Source organism: Clarias gariepinus, chromosome 4 (assembly GCF_024256425.1).
Source record: "Clarias gariepinus isolate MV-2021 ecotype Netherlands chromosome 4, CGAR_prim_01v2, whole genome shotgun sequence".
Lineage (NCBI taxonomy): Eukaryota > Metazoa > Chordata > Actinopteri > Siluriformes > Clariidae > Clarias > Clarias gariepinus.
The window spans coordinates 31,327,244-31,348,026 of NC_071103.1; the positions used below are offsets into that span (position 1 = coordinate 31,327,244).

The window sequence follows — 20,783 nt, forward strand, 5'->3', positions numbered from 1 at the left end:
ATTTCACAGTATATTACATTGATTTGAACAAATGTTTTGATTGTTAGAAAGCTGGGATTTTTTGGGAGTTAAATCCTGTTCAGTTTTACATGTTCTATAAGTTGTGTTTTCACTAAATCATATTTCAATCTCTATTAATAACTAAGCTAAGCAGGACAGAAATATTTTTAGCCCATTAACATACACTTTATGAAATTACTTACCAGACTTTATATTTTAAAAAAAGGTTTCAAAATCAAAGGTTTTTCCTAAACAAGCTTTCAAAGCTTTTAGTGTGTGTATACAGTATGCTCAAAATATTCTGTCCCTGTTTCTTGTTTCTGTTTTTATTCAGAAATATACATGAACATGGCATGTAAATTCTACACCTAGTGTGACATCATTGCTGGCAAGAAAAAAAGGCGAGGGGCAAAAAACTGTTCTTCTTTACAAAATTGCTTCAGTTCATTGAGGGTTTTGGGAATTTGCTTAAGCACAGCTCTCTCAAGGTCCCGACACAGCATTTCATTTCGGTTGAGGTCTGGACTTTGACTAGGCTATTTTAAACCCTTGATTATATAAACTATATAATTTCTATTACAGATATTTGACATGATTAAAGATTTTTGTATTGAGATAATCACCAATAATACTAAACACTAAAAATAATAATAATAAGAAAAAGTACAGTATCAGTATACAGTAATGAGATATTTGGGATTAACTCATTTTTGACCAAACTGTCCTATATATTATGAACCTGGAAGCTTCAGTCTTCTTAGTTGGCTAGCCAGTCTCATTTTTTAAAGCAAAGGATTTCACTTTCTCCTTTTTTTTGGTCATAACCCAGCCAACTGAGTATTTTATTATCTGCAGATGATAGGACCATCTGTGATTTATGTTTGGTAAATTCCAGTCAAGATTTTCATTTCTCTCTTGTGCACAAACATATACTGGGCTCATGTAATGACATTTGATAAATGAGGCCGAGCGTTTCTTATTCCTTATTGCCAGAGGAAGTCCGTAGTTCCCACCCATTTGTTTTTCATTATTATTTAATTATACCTACTGTAATAATCCTTACTGTGCAAAAACACATCTGCTGTGGTCAGAAGAACCCACTAAGCATATTTAACCCTTCCTCTACATTCATTAAGCAGTGGATGATCTCGAATTCAAAATCAAGTTCTTGGTTTAAAATGAGCGTCTAGTAGCTCTGATTTACATTGCGATTGTTTTGCATGTTGCCATATAGCTATATCTGGACATTTTAATGGAAAAGCCTGTCTGTATTCATCAGTCTTCCACAATGATTTTGCTTCAATATATTTTATACACTTACTGTATACACTCAGAGACTTTAAGAGCAGACAGAAAGTTAAATAGAAGTATATTAGAAGTGTGTTAAGACTGAGCAATAAAACCTTTGACAACAATAAATAACACTGTAAACTATGTATCTAATTACAAACTACCCAGATAGCACACACACACGTCGCGGAGATGTCTATGCGACGTCATCTTTTTCATCTGGCAGACGTCCGTGCCAGATGTTAGAACGACGCTTAGCTTACGTATTTAAGACATAAATTAATTAAAACGTCCCTGATCCGCTCTTTAGACGATGTTAATCGGATGTTCATACATCTGCCAAATGTCTAATTCATGTCAGATAGACGTCGTTTTATTAAAACACCCCCTCCCATTATATTAATGAAATACCCTCGGTTAATTATAATTAACCATGGTCAACAGAATTTTGTGACGGAAGGAAGCATAAGACAAATGGGATAAAACGGAGATTTTTACTTTATATTTAATAAAAACCCTGTTTTACACCAGCAGCAACTTACAAATGATGTACAAAACATAAAACAAATAAGTATTAATCATAAAAAAGCACCAACAGAAACGTGTTGTACTTTATAACTGTACGTTATGACTTTTAAATATGATCGTTAGATACGGTTGGTCAGGAAACTCTTGAAGTCAGATACAGACAGGACACTGTTCAGTCACAAACTCCTGTGAAAAAATACAAAGATTGATATTCAATTAACATTCATGATCATTAATTTAGCAAATGAACAATATTTATACTTTTTTCCTATCGTTTCACAACTCATGAGAACAGACCGAAACCAGAACCGAACCGCAGATTAACTACGCGCATATAACTGTCGGTATTTTAAGTGTGATTAAAAATACAAGAAATAGCTTAAAACAAAATAACGTGACTCAACATCACTAAACAGCAGGTGACATTTATGTTCAGTATTTCGTTTCTATTTAGAAAGATGGGAATTAATTCCGGCTTACCATTTCCACACGCCCGCCAGACATTTGTCTTCTCAACACACTGTGTTCTCTTCTCGCGATATCTTCTCGCGATGTTTGCTCTGATATTTCCGTTTTTTATAGTGACAAGATCTCTTTGGTTTATCTCAATATGATTGAATCTAATACATGTTAAGTTGTTGAATTTCATGCAAATACAACATAATTTATTCATGTTTATCTTGGAAACATGAAATTATTTATGTACAAAACACATATTACATTTTAGTACATGTAACAGGTAGCCAACTTCCTTTTTTTTGAGTGTATAAGAAAGAAAATGGGAAAAGGAACATGAACCTGCATTTACATCTACAAAGTAATGTAGTGCTTTTCTTTAAACATGCTATACGTTTTTGTAAAATATCTGGATTTAAAAAAATAATAATAATTCAATTTAAATTATTCAAGTCATAGCTGATGCTGCAGCTTCCCATTTCGGATGATAAAGATACGTCGTATAGACATCGTATTGATGTAAAGACGATGTATTATTTAACAGCTCAAACAGGCATTCTACAGAGGATCAAAATATGACTTTAAAAAAACTAATGCAATGTTTACCAGATGATACGCTCTTTAGCAAACATCTTTGCGACATACCTGTGCTATTTGGGTATCTAACAAACCCTGTGAAATTTACTATTTGCTGATGAGAATTTGAGAGAGAATCTTGATATCAATTGCAATGAAGAAAAAATGTGATTTACTTTTTGGCAAGACTCATGCAGCCCTAATATACTGTATATATGCATTCTGAAAATATATGCTTTATTTCAAATTAGACATGTGATTCGCATTAGCAAAGAATGATTTTCTGATTATTACTTCTCATATGTGTCTCTAGGGGGAGCCTGGTGCTGTAGGACCTGAAGGGAAACCTGGACTTCCTGGACTTCCTGGAAAAAATGTCAGTACTTCCTTTAAGCAAAACCTTATATTTTAAAACAAAACCCTTTAGCTTTATTAATTTCCTTTTTTTTTTTTTTTTGGAGTTTGCACAAAATCTGCCAGAAACATTAGAAATTCATAAGCCATAATATTAGAATAGTTTAACATTCACCATCCGCTTAAGGAAGCCTGTACACCTGCTCGTTCATGCAGTTATCCAGTTACAGAAAACAAAAACAGGAAGAAAAGCAGATGACATTTATACAAACTTCAGCTGTCTATTTCAGGTGACCATTTGCCCTCTCTATGCTCACGTTACTGGCTGGACCTAGTGTGGTATCCCCTGTTCCACCATGTTTTCTGTATTGTGTGTTCAGAAATGCATTTATACTCAATGCATTTGAAAAAGCATTATAGTCACTATAACTTGTTATAATTATTATAATGACAATTCTCCTCTGGCTTTTCACATTAAAAAGCTAATTTGGCTTAAAGAACAGTTGCTTACTGGATGTTTATTTCTTAAATATTTTTTATTTATTTATTAATTTATATGAAATAAAAGTTACTAAATTTCAAACAGGTTATTTCCCCTCCTATTCTGGTGTTAACTAACTAAAGCTGTGACCTAGATACAGTATACATAGCTGCCTAGAGTAAAGACAGGGGTTTGGATGTTCCTATTAAAGTGGGTGTTATATTCCTATTAAAGTGGCTCTGCAGTTATATTTTATATTTACAGCACCTGCTCAAAATTCAAAGTTTTAATCATTTTTATAAGTTTTAACTTTTTAACCTGCTTTTAAGTGTTACAAATATGTTCTGTACTGGAGCACAGTGTATGTTATTCTCTTATTCTTATTCTCTTATTATTTTTTATTTTACTACAGGGAGAGAAAGGAGAGAAAGGTGAAAGTGGTGAGAAGGTATGTTCTTAAACAGCCCGTATATCTGTGTCTCTATTTTTGCTTGATGTATTTTAGCTCTAATCATGAAAACTTTTATCTGTTTAGGGAGAAAGAGGTCTAGATGGAGTCAGTCTTCCTGGTCCTCCAGGGCCACCCGGGCCACCAGGACCTATTATCAACCTTCAGGACGTAAGCTTATTCATTTTAAAGTGCATCCATACTGTATTTTAACCTAAACTAAGAAATTGTGCAAATATTTCTTTATCTTTTTATTTACTTACCAGTTATTGCTGAACGATACTGAGGGCGTTTACAATGTCACAGGTCTTTTTGAACCTCAAGGTCCTCTGGTGAGTACATTTCTGTACTTTCTATCTGCTTAGTAATTCTGACACATAATCATCATGCAATAGCAAATTAGTGTCAATTCTTATAATATAGCCTATACTGTGCAATTCAGCCCAGTGTAAAGCTAACTTTGAAGTTATTAGGAAGTTAGTTCTCTTGAAGACCAGCAGTATTTTTTACAATGCTTGTTATATTATTTAAAAAATATGTCAAATTTTGTTTCATATTTTGATTTATTGTTTGAAATAACTGCAAAACACATGATTCTTTTTGTTTTGTCACCTGCTTGGAAGTGCACATAGGGATCACTATCCATCGTCTCATGGTGGCAACGTCACTATTGTCACACATTATTTTTCTCCTCCTAAACATTATTTAATGATTAATTATATATTTTTAAACATAAACAAAAGGCTTAGGGTCAAATCTGCTATTTGCTGCTTCTCCAAAAACATTAATGGAAATTTGACCAAACTTGGTCAGTACCTTTTCGGAAAGCATAGATGTCCTGTAACTTTTTTGTAAATTTTATGTTTTTCAATCTAATGCCATCCATTATACTCTAACAGTCAAAGGTAATACCAAACATCGCCACAAGGTGGCACTTTGATTCAGGACCACAGCTGAATGTCTGAACTTGAGCTCAGAGGATGGTTTGCTATGATGCTGCTGATTAGGTTTCTCACTGAACTTATTCTTCTTTATAACAGCAGTGCAGGGTATGGCTGCTATATAATACAGTTCATGTATAGCTAATGAAGTTAGTGTCCTAGACAATTCGATTGTATAGTTGATATTTAATAATGGAGATGTGCACTAGCTATTTGACTGTGTTATCGTACCTGTGAAGCATAGACACCACAATTCGTTGTCTTGCTTCAGTGTCATTCTCGTCACACATCTCCTTTATCCACTCCTCCTCCTAAACCCTTCATGGGAATTTGACCAAACTTTTAGAGAACTTTTTAGAGAAGCATAGATTTGTATTAGCATTATTTCATCTTTAAAAGTAGCACGTTTAGTGGACAGTCAAGTTATAGTAGCTATAATCTTAAGCAGTCTTTTGGAAAAACAAACAACTGCACTGGATTTTTCACTGCTTGACTGATCCCACCATTTCTCAGGGATCAGGGAAGACATGCCTCTAGACTCTAGTTTTCTATTTTGGCAATCAGGGGGTGGACTGAACTTCCTCTAGACAAACTTTAAAGCATTTTGTAAGCTTAGTAGCTAAGGCATTGGATTAGTAATCGGTAGGTTCAAGGTTTAAACCCCATCACCACCAAGTTGCCACTGTTGGGCCCTTGAGCAAGGCTCTTAACCTTCAACTGCTCAGATGAAATGAAGAGATAAACTTGTAAGTCACTATATATATGAGGGCATCTGGCAGATGCCTTAATGTAAATATGTCTTACAAATGCATAAATGTATGTTACCAATAACCGAAACTGCAAAAACATCTGTCCGGAGGAGTATCTGATACAGGTCAAACTTATTCTTCTTTGAACCTTCGATTTGTAATTAATTAATTTAATTTAAGTTTTGCATCAGGTATGTATATCAAGTATTTATCAGATAATAAACCCAAAAAAAGTGACGAGAAATTTTAGTTTGTGGTACAAAATGTTTCGGCTTCAGCTCTGACTGTTACAAAGCAGTGACACTGGGGAAATAAGCTCACAGAAAACTTCTCCATATTACACTTCAAAATCTCTCCATGTGGAGTGTATGCTTTATATATACTGTATACAGTTACATTATATACAGTATATTATAAGAAGAAGCTTTGATTTGCTTTGTAAGCTGAACTAGTAGTAGTCTTACTTACTTTCTTATTCTGTTCAGTATTTTTGAGACCAATTCATGAAGCTGTGTAAACTTGTGAGGAGAAAAACACTGTCTTAATCCTGAATGAATGAGTGTGTGTGAGAAGTCTTTGTGTAACAGTAAACATTGCTCCTAATGATCTCAATGCATTAGTGATGACTTCCTTCAAAGCCCTGCTGCCTGGACAAAGTGTGGAGCAAAACAAGAAGGATAAAAAAGAAGAACATCATTAAATCTAATCAGTTCGAGTTTCCAGTCTGTATTTGACCTCAACACAGTTTTCTCTTCCCCTGTATAAAAACTCAAAGGCTCCAATTTCACACTGAGGAAAATATCTTCTGGTGCTGTATTTCAGAGGAACAGTCAGGAGTCGGGAGTCTCACATCTATGAAGTTTAATTTTATGTTTAAAACTCTTTTAAGAGATCAGATACAAAGCATGTGATTGAAGATAATAGATCCAGCTGGGTTCTTATGCTGAAAAGAAAAGAAAAAAAGACACTGAATCTTTTTTTTTCTTCTTCAAATTCTCTACTCAGTTACAGTGTTTATATAGAGTAGTACATGGAAATTACTTAAAGATTAAATTTTAGGATAAATATACTGTTTATATGTGTAATTTTCTATAGCAGCAGTTATAAAGGTTCTACAAGGTTGCAAGAATTTATATCACAGGTTTATACTAACACACTCATTCTCATATCTTATTGTTTCTATAGTAACAACACGTATATAGGGACCAACTTAAAATCTTATAAACTGATTTAAAAAAAAAGTGTTATTACAGAAGAAGAGAAATTGTTGCTATGGTGAAATTTTCGGTAAGTCCTGTACTGATGTTTATTTATCATTCGGGGGAGGAGTTTCCAGAGTTAGTCCTTTGTAGAAGAGCATTTTTCTGTTTTTGCACAAAGGATATTCTTCAGGACAGAGTAATAAACCGTGTTTTTGCATCATATTCAAATTGTAAACCAGTTAAGGCTAGTGAATAGATGACAGTTTTAAGTTTATTGTCTCTTGCAGACATTTCACAACATTTAATATACAGTGACTATATAAAGATAATGGACATGGTGGCTCCAAGGTTGTTGGGTCAAATCTCTTGGTTCTTGTGCTCTAAGTTTTCTTTGATAGGCTCCAAGACCATGTGACCCTGGACAGTATACACAATGGATGAATAAATTAATGATCGATTATGATCTAACAGACTGCTGTGGTGTCAGAGAAATAAACTATATTATGAAGTGCTATACAAAAAATAATTAACAGTAATGTATTGCCTCATTACTGGACACATTACATCATCCAGCCATTATTTATTTTTCCACATAATTTGTTGTACATTCTTTGTAATCTTAAATTCCTTACATGACAAAAAAAAATTCTGTTACTTTAATCTTTAATTTTAATTACATAACTTTAATTATGAACCCCAAAGTATGTCTATACCATGCAATTAGCCAAAATGGACTGTAAAATAAAAACATTTTAAATATCTTAGTAATAATAATATAATTAAACATACATTTGCTAAAAAAGAAGGTTTCTTCTATGTCTTTTTATTTGCTCTTATCTACTATTGACTTCAAAAGGATAATGAGTTAAACATATACTGTACTGTATATTTATACGCTGTGATTTGAGTGACAATCTGTGTAAAACATAACTCAAACATCTCAGTTAAACAGTTAAACATAACACAAGTCATAAACATACATATACAGATATATATTCTGCCTGCTTGGTCACTGTCCATTACATTTAACATTTTTTTTCTATTTTCACGTCTCTTTCAATTAAGTATGGAAACTGTTCTTTGTTTCCTGTTAGTGTAAATTGAAATTTTTATTGGTAACTAATTGATTTTTAAGCAGTCCTTTCAACCTTTGTATTTAATTATTTTGTTTTTTTTTCATTTTTTCCAGGGCCAAAGAGGTCCAAAGGGTGACCGCGGCATTCCAGGAGTCCAGGGCCCCCCAGGGTTAAAGGTAAGGCTGATGAGGAGGAAACGTGGCCTACAGTCAGGAAGCAATTCATTACCTAAATCCTTTATATCTGAGCTTTTTTTTAAACCAGAGACCGATATTTTCATTATGCTAATCCATCTCTGACTTCTATGTGTTAAAACTTTACTCTTCCAAAAAGCCATTGAAGCCAGTTTATACGTGTTAGATTTTAATCAGAAAGTGACGCATTCATTTCAAGATTAAAGAGTGTCTCCATATTGAGTTTCTGGCAAGTACAAAGCATTGATGTGTTGGAGCTTAATCACTACCAGACACATACACACACATGCACGCACACACACACATGTACATAAAGAAAACACATACATGCATGCACTCAATGTGTATTCAACTGTTATATATTTTTATAGAACACACACACACACACGATACACTAGCAAACTCAGTGCAGATTTACAAAAAAAAAAAAAACAGAAACAAAATTTATTAAACCTTTTTAAAAGGTCCTCGGGTGCTTTCTTTGCCATATGGTTTATGTTAACCTGAATGTGTGTACGTGTGTGTGTGTGTGTGTGTGTGTGTGTGTGTGTGTGTGTGTGTGTGTGTGTGTGTGTGTGTGTGTGTTTGTGTGCACCCATGTATGTTTTTGTGCCTGTGCCTGTGTGTGTGTGTGTGTGTGTGTGTGTGTGTGTGTGTGTTTTCTCCCTGCCATGCACTAATATACTACACATCATTCACATTTGCTTGCGTATGAGGTACTGGATCCAGATTTAAATATAAATGCCTCATAAACTTTGATCTGATCTTCTTCAAGGCAGGAAAAGTAAATGTTTTGAACAAACACACCAAACAACAATTTTAGTGTTCAAGCCTTAATTTGTTAAATTATTTGTACTTTTAAATAAGATTATATGATGATTGATGGGTTACAGTAAGTATGTGACTCCTTATATATAGTAATAAGTAAAACCAGTTTTACTGGCAGTAATCTGAACCATCTGCCTTTTGAAGCTGCCGCACAGTCCTGCCCAGAGGTCAGGAGGTATTTTTTTTACTCATTCCTCTATTGCAAACTCTATCAGTTCAGCTATAATTTGTGATGCCGTGCTTGAAAGGCCCTAAATCACGCTACAGCATTTTAGTAGTCTGGTACTTGAACTAACAATTCTTATTCAGTCAAATGTTTTATGGCATATGGTGCTCTCTTATCACTGGATAGTGTGATATGACACAGCGAAATAACAAGACCATAAACCAGCATTTTATTTCATGTTTCTATTCTCAGATGACCTGTAATGTCAACTAAATACCTTCACTGACATTCGTTATGCTTTTAACAAATAAGTAAGAAGCCATTATGTGAGACTTTTCATGCTTTTAAGAAAAGCATCATTTTGAAAACAAACAATTGCTTGGTAAAGTCTTTTTATAAGAATCACTAGTAAAAATATATTTTAAAATTTTTATTGGATTTTAGAGGTTTTTAATCCATGATGCAGATCCATGATTTTAGCAATAGCAGCAAGCAGGGTGGATTTAGATGTCATGTGATGTCATGGTGTCATGGGATGTCACAGAGTGCTCAGAAAAAAAAAATTAATTATACATTTGTGTGATTTGTGGGTCAATTAATTATATTGGTGTCTGACGTAGTTTTACGAGATGTGGAAACGGGTGGCTGAGGGGACATGCTGTACCTCAGGTCTCCTATAGGAGGAGCAGGTGGGGATAAAAAGCATACATCTAACTTTCTACAGTGATGCAACTAGTACAATTAATCACACTACGAAAAGCGACAGAATAAACCACAGTTCATTTATAATCAGTGTTTGGGGACATTACTTTTTAAAGTAACTAATTACATTACAAGATTACTTTGTTTGTCAGTTACATTACAGTGTTACTTTCTGATAAAAGTAACTAGTTCGAGTACTTTTCCATTGCAGAAAATGAAAACTCCTCTATGCATGTGTGTGTGTTTATGTTTAGTTAAGACTTTTATAATTATTCTACCATCATCATTCAGCGAAGTTTGGCCCATAATCTGTTGACTACTAATACCCCTATCTCACCTATGCGTTTTCGGGTGGTGGCCGTAAGTACGTTTTTTACCGCGAGTTTTGTCGCTGTGATTATAATTCTTGCGCATCTGAGAAAACTGAGTACTTAAATGGTGGACCTAACGCATTAAATGACTTGTTACATCAAAAAAGTAATCCAAGTACTCTAACACGTTACGCCCAACACTGTTCATAATACTCACAATATGCACTGTACTGTATAGTTTCAATAGCATATTTTATTTGCAATTAAAATAATATATATCCCATTCTATACCCCTGAGGTGAAATGGGTTAGACTTAACTCTTATTTGGGGTAGAAAAAAGAGGAAAGAAAAGGAGCAGTAGGGAAAATTCAAAGGTATCTGGCTGTCATCTTTTTATAAATATAATATCATCATGTACATAATGAAAAAGGCTAGAATAGCAAATATTTGTTAAGGCATTTTTTTATTATGATTTATTTGTTTATTTTATTTATTTATAAAATATGTATGAGTTATATGAGTTCTCCCTAGACACTGTGTGCCTAGACACTAGGATTGCCACTGGCAGCAAGCAACAAAGCAACAGCATAAGTGGCATTTCAATTAAGATTTTCTCAACTCTGTGTCAATTAGATAAATGTGTATATATTTATTTTACAGTAGTTTATTCAATTAATAAATAATTTTTAAATAAGATAAAAAAAGTTAAAACAATTGAACATTATGTGTAAGTTTGTTTTTTTATATGATATTTATATCATAAATCAATACATGGCTGATTAATGTACAAATTCGCTTAATTGAAAAAATATGTAAAAAAAAATAATAAAAAACTTGTCAATGAACTTTATATATATGAATGTATGGTAGTTTTTTTCTTCTTTTGCTTTTTTGTTATATGTATGTCTGTATATGCTAATGTGTGTGTGTGTGTGTGTATAGGGTGAGAAAGGAGAACCAGGGATCACTATTGGTGCAGATGGATCACCTTTGTCTGTAGTGACTGGACCTCAGGGACCAAGAGGACTCAAGGTTTCTTATATTTAATAATGCTTATCAAAGTACAGTAGATGCTTTACAGTGTGAGGTGGAGGGAAAAACAGTGAAGGAAAGAATGCAAAAAGAAAGTGAATTGATTATAAAACAGAATAATGAAAATACTATAAGAAATAGCAATGAAAATTAAAAAAAATGACAAGGAAGTGAAATTAAAAATATAAATCAATATTCACTATTGGGTTGAGACTAACTAATATAAATTGGACATGTGCTCATTTCATTTCTTCAGATATTTTAGTTGTTTTTGTTACTAATTTGTTTGTTTTCCAGAGCTTAGATTCATTTCTGTTGCAATGGTATTAAGTGAGCATGTTATTAAGATTAATGTGAATTTCCATTAACTAACTCTAAGCAGATCTTCTGTAAATGTTAACATGTACCGTATTTCTAGGGTGACAGTGGTGTTCCAGGACCGCCTGGAGTCATGGTGAGTCAAGGCCACTATGATGATATTTTAACATTTAAAATAAAGCATGTAATATAGATTACTGGTCCTTTACATTGCTATTCGTTTGTTTATCACACTCTAGTTTGAAGCATTTTCCGCTTTTTTCTCCATGCCTTTGTTGTATGGCGACAGCTGCTTCTGTTCAAAATGTTTTGGAAAATTTAGTCAGGGCGGTGTTGCTTGTACTGAAACAGACCAAGTGAAACAGTTTTCCTTTTTCTCTGGCATGTTCCGCTTCTTACAGCTTGAGTTTGTTTCTGTGCACCTGTTATTATAAAGGCTGCAGTACTGATTGGAACACAGTCATGCCTCAAGGTCATTATTTTTTTCTGTATTTGGTTTTATCAAACAGGGTCCAGTCGGACCAGTTGGACCCAAAGGGGAATTTGGATTTCCTGGCCGTCCGGTAAGTTAACATAAGTTACCATTGTGCCATGCAAATCTCGCATGGCTGTCTGCGTTTAATGCAGATGTTGTACATCCAAATATGGTCAAATATTTTGGCCGGGTTAATCTGTTTTTCACATGAATATTTAGACCTCTGATGCGTCTTGTTGTAGGGACGTCCTGGAATGAATGGACGCAAAGGAGAAAAGGGAGACTCGGTCGGATTACTGGTACGTATCACGCACATGCAGTCAGCTACAGCGTTATTTATGTTATTGCTGTAAATGTTAAATTGCTTTCTCATCAAAACACAACACCTATAGTTCTCAAGACAGAAGGATGCTTGCTCACATGCACAAGAAATCGAATGTATGTGCAAAAAATAAAACTATACAGCGTCCACATACTGTATGTCCCCTTATCTAAGCTCGAAATGCCAATCATTGCATGCGTTTTTCACTTGCTCTATATTTCTTTATTTTTCCTATTTTCACAAAAAAAATGCCATTAATTCTATGATAAACACACACACACACTTACACACACACAGTGACATCAAAGGTTCCTTTTTTAATCCTAAAAGCTTTTATGAGTGCTGACACTATTTTTGGATTTATGAATAGCTACGTCTGGTTTTCATACACTGTCCCATCGCTTTCCCTATAAAGCTGTAGCAGTGCCCCTGTCAGAGAATTGTAAAGACTGCACGCTAGGAAGCTGAAGGGATATTTGAGGTTTCTTAGGGTTTTGGTACTAAGTTGTAATTATGCCGCTTACCACATTTATTTGCTCCTGAAAAAAAAAATGTTGCACAGAAAAGAGCATGAAAAAAAATAGCATGTCATCACATGGGGAGAGAAAACAGCCTACAAGCATAACTATTTACTGTGTAGTTGTAGCACATGTCAGTGTCTATTCATGTAGTGGATGAATTAGTTAGTAAGTGAACATACTGTAACAGTTTATAATGTAGTTGTAGTTCACGATGATGTCCTTGTCTATGTATCCAAATTTTTTTAGATACACTTGTTATTTAGTAGATTTGTTTGTTGGTTGCCTAGTTAGTGTGTGTGTTCATGAATAAATATTAATAGAAGCAGTTATACCAATCAGCTGTTAAGCCCAGTACTGTGTAGGCTTCACATGTGCCACCTGGGAAGATCTGGCCCCTCTGGACATGACTCCAAAAGACCTATGCTGGTGGAATCTTTCAGGTGCTGTGGGTTGTGTGGTGAGTCTCTGAGACTAGTTTGTCTGGCAGATTCTATGGATGCTCAGTCGAATTGAGAGCTGGGGAATATGGAGGCTGGATCAACCACCTAAACTGCAGTAAATCAAGGGCCAGCCTTTTCAGCAGTTTGGGCTACATTGGCTTTTCTGTGGGATTGGGCTAGCCTTTGGTACTTACAGGAATGGATGAGTCTTGGGTAGCAGTTTACTGGTATATAAATCAATGAACAAATTTTTTATCAATTCAATTAACCTGATGGTGGTGTTGGTATTGTGACTGATCAGGTTATAGTAAAAGAATCATAGTTCGTTTAATTATTTATATCTTTTTCTAAATGTTCTGTGTTTGCTAAACCTAAATTTGGAAAATTTAAAGGCATAAATTTAAAGTTACTCTTGAATAATTTTAGTGATTGCATAATAGTTCTACACGTTAAAGCCAGACTAAGCTACATACTGTAATAATATTGTATTCTCTCTCTCTCTCTCTCTCTCTCTCTCTCTCTCTCAATTTATTAATTTTATATATATATATATATATATATATATATCCCTCATCCCTCAACCTCTCTTTCTCCATCATTCACCTGGGAAAGGGCCCACCTGGTCCCCCCGGCCCACCTGGACGTCCCGGAATATTCAACTGTCCCAAGGGAGTAAGTGCAATCTGTTTCCCCTTTCAACTTCTTTCCATTTTTTTTTTGCTCATATTGTAAATGTAACTCACGGTGTCTACCTTCACGTTTATAGACAGTGTTCTCGATTCCTCCCCGGCCCAACTGTAAAAAATCTGTAAGTGACGTGGGTCTTGCAGTGGTATTCAGACATAACAGAGACTGTCTGTTTTACACTTACTGTGTGTCTCCATCTAGGTGTATGGTGTTTTTGTCAAAATATACTTTACGATTAAATGAATAAAGTTGTAAAGTTGTAAAAAGTTAAAATTAATTGAAATTACTTGTGTCTGTGGTAATCATACCACATTTTGTATAGATTGGGTTGAGAAATTCTATGAATTCTATGAATTCTTTAAGCTCATTTTGGCAAAACACCATATTGTTAAATCTTTTGTCCTTCATCTACCTTGCTTCAAACAATCGCATGATTTTTTTGCAACTTTATAGTAATTGTAGAATGTAGAGTGTCTTGTCCACTAAAAAGCCAATGTTACTGAAGCCAAGCTGAAACACATCTGATTTACCTTTATTAATATAATTAAACGATTTGGGGGTTGGGGGTAGGGGTAAGTAAATCAGGTTCTGTTCCTGCTTGGATCAAATCTAACACTTTCGTTGTAGAAAATCTAAAGTCTGTCTGTGTGAGTTCAAAAATTTGTGAAAACAAGTCATTTTCTTTATCAGCAATGTCTGAGAACTGTGAGCTCATAATCTAAAGAAAAGTCCCAAGGCATGATAAATGTTAGGCTTTTCATTGCTTAAGACATATGACATAGGTATAGTATAGCAGGAAAAACATTCAATTGTGAAATAAGGTGTCTACCATTGTCTACTGTAAGAGCAAATAGTTTAAAATGCAAATTTGTGCCCAAGTTTAGACAACGTTGAATTTTCACAGAAATTAGAACCCTCTTTAACCTGAAATGCATCAGTGATGAGCATGTTGCATGACAAATGAACATGGTATGAGTTTGCTGCTCATTTTGTGATGAACTAACTCAGTGATCATGACATTAATCCTTAAAAATACACATTGCTTGGCCAAAAAAAGTCACACACAGTTATGTATGTATTGTTGAACTGAATTCAGTTTTGATCATAAATTACAACACACATTTGCAGTGGCATTATTTCAACATTTTTAATAAACTTTGTTGATGACCTGGTCATTCAGTACATTCAGGTCTGTAGCTGACAATTTTGTTACCACATAATGTTGATAAGCCTGGACCCAAGCAACTGAAAAAAACCCAGATCATAACACTGCCTCCAGAGGCTGGTACAGTGGCCACTATACATGATGGGTGCATCACTTCGACCTTAGGCACCTTGTTACCTTGACACATCATCACTCTGGAATAAGGTCAATCCAAACTCCAGACCACATAATCATATTTCCATTACTCCAAAGTTCAATCTTTATGCTACCTAGCAAATTGCAGTCTTTTCCCACTACTTGACAGCTGTTTAATTCTAAACAGTTCTTATCACACAGTGGAAATGCTCTTAATTTAAGTATTAAAAGAGCTATAATTTGTACTGATTATTCTTTACAACACAGCTTCACAAAGTATTTAAGTAATCTCTGATCATAGCTATCCATAATTTTTTTGACCACATTTCTGTCCTTCCAGGTTTTTATAATGCACAGTTCTAATAATGACCATTCTTACCCAATTTCCAGTAATTTCAGCAATATCCATAGTTGTTTTCTTTGATGCAGAACAATAATTTGACCTTTCTGAGAAACCTATTTTTACAATGTGCACATCTTTAATATGCTACATGGTTGTATAAGAAATTAGAAGCTACTCACCACATCAATTACGATTAAACGATTAAAAGAATTGTTGTATCTTACACTACAGTAATGATCCAAACAAAGGCTAGTAGCTGTTTGCTTATTTAATTCCAAAGCGTGACTTTTTAAGCCAGGCAGTGTAGTAACTAAACTCTGAACAGTATATGTGCATTTGTGTCATAAACAAGAAGTGGAAAATCTGGAAATTTGAAATGATTCTGATTCATGTCCCTTATAATTTGCTGTTTCTTCTGTATGCAATGTGTTTTAGTGCAACCAATGTAGTGAATTAAAATATTCGATTATTTATTCTGGCATCAACTAAAATACTCATTTTATAGTATAGTTCTGTGCAAAAGTCTTGAGTCACCCCTCTTTTCTTAATATTTTGCTTGTACAGAGATTTTGATTCCAACAATCTTTTTTTTTTTTACATAGTGTTAAGGAAAAGTTCTCCAGGCTTCCTAAAGGACTTGTTCGATTTCTGACATGTTTTTGTCTCTTATTTTCAGTCTTGTCCCTGTACCTGAACTGTTTCAGGGGAATGTTTTTTGTTTGTTAAGTGACCTGTAAATCCTTCAAGCATAAAGAATATCTTAAGCCATGAACCAGTGAGAAACAGGTGAAGGTGATGACAGCATTCAGCATCACCAGTTTACTAATCATAGCAATAATATCTGAGTGGTTGAACAGATGAGAGGGGAAATGAGGTTTCTGCTGAGGTTCTTACTGTACATAAACAAGCCATTTTTACATTGCATCTTTAGTCACTTTGCAGCCTGTTGCAGTAAAATACTGTATTTGTTCCTATTTCTTTCATTCATCCTACATCATTTAATTTAGTATGAAGAAATGTGGGCTGGCTCAAGATGTTTTACATAGTACTGTACATTTGTGAAAGAATAATGCTTTAAAATCAAAAATAAATTTTAAAAATACTTTTTTTTAAAAAAAGAAAGAAAATGTTGGTATTGTAAGTGTCCTAGAAGATTATCCAACAAAATGTTGCTAAAATATGTGTATCTGTGAGATACCTTTCAAATAAAAAAAATAGGTGGACAGATGAAAAGTAGATAGAGAATAGATATATAGATTGATAAAAATCTGTTTACTCAACCATTATGGTTAGTACGACAACAGCATCGCCACTGTATTCTGTCTGATGAAAAACATGCGTGCATATAACACAAGTGTTTTATGTTTAAATGTTTCCTTTTTTCTGCTTCATGGACTAAATGTCCTGTTTGTCCAGTGCATGAGTTCTACCCCAGATGGTTTCACTCTAAAATCATTCTCTTTGGATTAACACTACTATGTTTACTACCGTTCAAATTCAGCCCTTTATCATAACCTCTAATTCTTTGTGTTTTTTTCCCTTTTTGGGGTTTGTGCAGATCAACGGCAATTCCACTGCAGGTTAGTTTAAAAATCCTGCCGATTTACTGTCATCTGATTATTTTTATTTAATTGTTCAAGCTGACGTGACACAAAAAAAGTAAAAAAAAAAATTAAGAAGAATGTTATGACCACTATGGTTTTAATAACTGATTTTAGTGAAGTCATAAGTCTCTGTTTCGGTGCTTAAACATAATACAGTTTCACAAATGATGGATTTCTGCTCAGCATTTTTTATTTTGATGTTTTGCCCATTTGTCTCCTAAAGAGGGAGCCAGCTGTTCAACATCTGGAGTCAAAGGGGAAAAGGGCGAAAGGGGCCTTCCTGGCCCTCCAGGTCCATCAAGTATGTCACTTTGAAATGTCCTAAACCACTATATGTATAGGGCGAACCAAAAGTCTGTATCCACAGGCAAAAATGGTTTTAAAAAGGAAGTATTATGCATTGACAGCTTCTGATTTTGCAACACTTTTGTGCAAAAAGGCCAAACATTTTAATTAAGTATAAGACCTGATGTTCTTACATGCAAAAATGATTTAGTTCAACGGTTGTTTAGGGCCAGTTCCAAAAGACTGCTGACTTTAAATTCCCCTAAGTTATCTTAAAAAGACATATGATGTTAGATCTGGTTAAATTCTATCTTTATTGTTAGTTTTAACACCATCAAAAACATTAAATTTTATATAAGGGAAAATACCAATAGATACTGGCTTTTGGGCCATTCTGTATTTACATGAGGGCTGTTCAAGTCAAACCAGGATTTGTGATGAAATATCCCATATTCCCATATCCATGTAAGACCGAAAGACTTCAATCACAGTAGAATTTTCAAATGATAATAAGACTTTCAGCCACAGTAAAACATTTGCATAATACAAACATTTTAAAGTAGTCCATACAGCCCTGAATGAAGATCCTGGCCGAGGAGGTTTGGAGCTCACTGCAGTTTTTTCAATGAACATTCAGCAGGTGGAATGTCTGATCCATGAAAAACAACAGATAACTTGTCACCAACTTGCAGAAGAAATGCATCTGTCTGTTGGACCTGTACACACAATTATTCATAAACACCACGTAAACATTACAGGAACTTGGCTGTGAGAGGTTGTCATAACCTCTTTCAGGCCATTCATACATGATTGGGCTATTAAAGGAGTTCCTGGGAAGCCAGTGTTTCAGATGTGAATCAGACAGTCTGATCATGTCCGAGCTTCAGCATACTGAAAAAAAACTTGATCTATCCAAGCACTAGTGTAATGCTGGCATTAGTGTAGCAAGGGATTGTATATCATAACTGCGTTCTGTTATTCTACAGTCTCGGTTTGACTTGAACACCTTGTGTATATAAAAGTGCACCATAACATCTATTTCACTTATTTGTACATTGCAATGTAGCATTGTGATTTGTAAACTTTTTATCTCTATCACAGGTACTATGCTGGGTGCAGGCACAGTGGTGAGTGGGAGACAGCAGATTATCTTACTTCCTTTAAATGACCTCACCAGACCGTGACTGATTGAAAAAGTGTTATAAGTCTCAACCCGCATAACAACCTGTGTTTTGTCTGCATTTATTCAGAAAACACTTGTGTGGTTATTTTCATGTGCATATATTCCATGTGTGTGTCAGGGTGAGAAGGGCGATTATGGGTTCCGGGGTGAGAAGGGAGAGAAAGGCGAGGCTGGAATGCCAGGGCCACCAGGGATGCCTGGAGCATCTGGGGTTGTGGTCAGTAAACACACCTATATTATATATATATATATATATTTAGTACATTATGTCTTGTAAATCAGGTAACCATATAGATAATTCCAGTTTGAAAACACTGACCTTTCCCGGAGATTGATTGCATGTTCTTTTATCCTCTTGCCTTGCTTTATATCTCACTTTCACATCTCTCTGATCTCTCCGATCTCCATTTTTCTGTTTTGTTCTCCTGTCTGCCTTACATTTTTCCCTTTGTCTCTGCCTCCCACTTTCAATCATATTTCTTCATATCTGTATTTTTCCTCATCAAACTCACCCAGTTTCTCTCAACTATATGCTCGTTTGATCTTTTTTTTGTTGTGACTTTGGAAATTTATGATTGATGGGCCTTTGTAAAAAAATAATTGCGCTGATGACAAGCTGCCTTAAATTTTTTTTAAGTGCTCTGATGCCTCATGTAATTAGAAATGGATGGGTTGGCAAGCCTTTATTCAGAAATTATAAGAAAAAATCTATGCAAAACAACTGAAAAAATGAGGTTCGAACCGCTATAAAAACAATGGCAGAGTACACTTTCTTGGCTGGATCCCTTATTGCTTCATGTATTTAAATTCAAATGGTTTAACAAGCACCACATACTTTACTCAAGTTTGTACTGTTATCTCTTGGGTGTACTATGAGCATGAAAGAAATTGCTCTGGTGGCAATAATAATTCATGAAATATAAATTGTCTGCCACAATAAATAATAAGTAATAAATTTGTTCTTGGTTCTCTCTGAAGGGACCTAAAGGAGAATCAATCGTTGGGCCTCCGGGTCGTGCAGGAATTCAGGGTCCACCCGGTTCTCCTGGTATCGGAAGACCTGGTGCCACTGGCCTCCGAGGCCCTCCTGGACCTCCTGGCCCTCCTGGCTATAGCTCTGGTAAGTTAAAGTTAAGTTAAGGTAAGTTAGTGCTTAATAAAAAAAAGTCCTCTTTTGCTATTTTCTACGCTCTATAATGAGACAGATATCTCAAAAGAAATTTTAATTGTCCATCTGTACACCATCTGAACTTTAAAACAATATACTATTAGATTGGAATCAATGGTAATAAAGGTTTTCAATGATGCATCAAATCAATTCTTGTATCAACATAATTAAAAAAAAAAGATCCACATCAGATTCACACTCAGGTTTTTCACTTTGTAACTACATACAGTAATTGATAATTAATAGTAATTAGAAATGACAAATAACCAAATATTGATCTTGGACTTCAGGGGTTTACACTTGCCTTTCTGTTGATGATAATGATGATGACGATGATGATCTATGCCAGATATGAACTTCAGTGCTTAGACACCAGCTGTTGTCTTAGTGGAAGCATCATACAATTCTGACTTGTACTAAAATAGTCTTGTGATTTTAGCTGCTGCTATCCCCGGCTCACCTGGGCCTCGAGGTCCTCCAGGTCCACCAGGACCAGCTGCTAGTGGCTCTGGCCCAGTGAGTGACACTACACACCATTAATTAAGGGTCATATTCACCATACATTTATTTTCAGGCCTCAGGCATATATGATTCTGTGCTTGAGCTTAAGTCAATTTTTCTTTCATGAAGTGCACAGTCCACGTTTTCTTTCCTATAATATATATATTTTTTGGAACTTAAGGACAAGCACTGTCTCTGATTGTTACTCTGATTATCTGAATGGACTGCCTGGAAAATTAATTTACTGTGAGCACTCGCATAAGTTGATTATAAACACTTTGGGTCAATACAGTCATCGTGC

At 34.8% G+C, this 20,783-nt stretch overlaps 1 protein-coding gene across 2 annotated transcripts in view; it reads left to right on the top strand.

Annotated features, from left to right (window-relative positions):
• The window catches only part of col15a1a (collagen, type XV, alpha 1a), an 82,756-nt gene that overhangs the window by 54,758 nt on the left and 7,215 nt on the right, over positions 1–20,783 (top strand). Inside the window, exons 20-36 of one of the 2 annotated variants that reach the window (XM_053494114.1) lie at positions 3,164–3,226; positions 4,098–4,133; positions 4,221–4,304; positions 4,400–4,465; positions 8,215–8,277; positions 11,246–11,335; positions 11,754–11,789; positions 12,163–12,216; positions 12,371–12,427; positions 14,024–14,083; positions 14,178–14,219; positions 17,300–17,321; positions 17,569–17,646; positions 18,732–18,757; positions 18,932–19,030; positions 19,792–19,933; positions 20,421–20,497. In XM_053494114.1, the coding sequence (XP_053350089.1) occupies positions 3,164–3,226; positions 4,098–4,133; positions 4,221–4,304; positions 4,400–4,465; positions 8,215–8,277; positions 11,246–11,335; positions 11,754–11,789; positions 12,163–12,216; positions 12,371–12,427; positions 14,024–14,083; positions 14,178–14,219; positions 17,300–17,321; positions 17,569–17,646; positions 18,732–18,757; positions 18,932–19,030; positions 19,792–19,933; positions 20,421–20,497 (1,095 nt within the window). The remainder of the gene's footprint in view (positions 1–3,163; positions 3,227–4,097; positions 4,134–4,220; positions 4,305–4,399; positions 4,466–8,214; positions 8,278–11,245; positions 11,336–11,753; positions 11,790–12,162; positions 12,217–12,370; positions 12,428–14,023; positions 14,084–14,177; positions 14,220–17,299; positions 17,322–17,568; positions 17,647–18,731; positions 18,758–18,931; positions 19,031–19,791; positions 19,934–20,420; positions 20,498–20,783) is intronic. The other variant, XM_053494115.1, reaches the window with a different exon arrangement.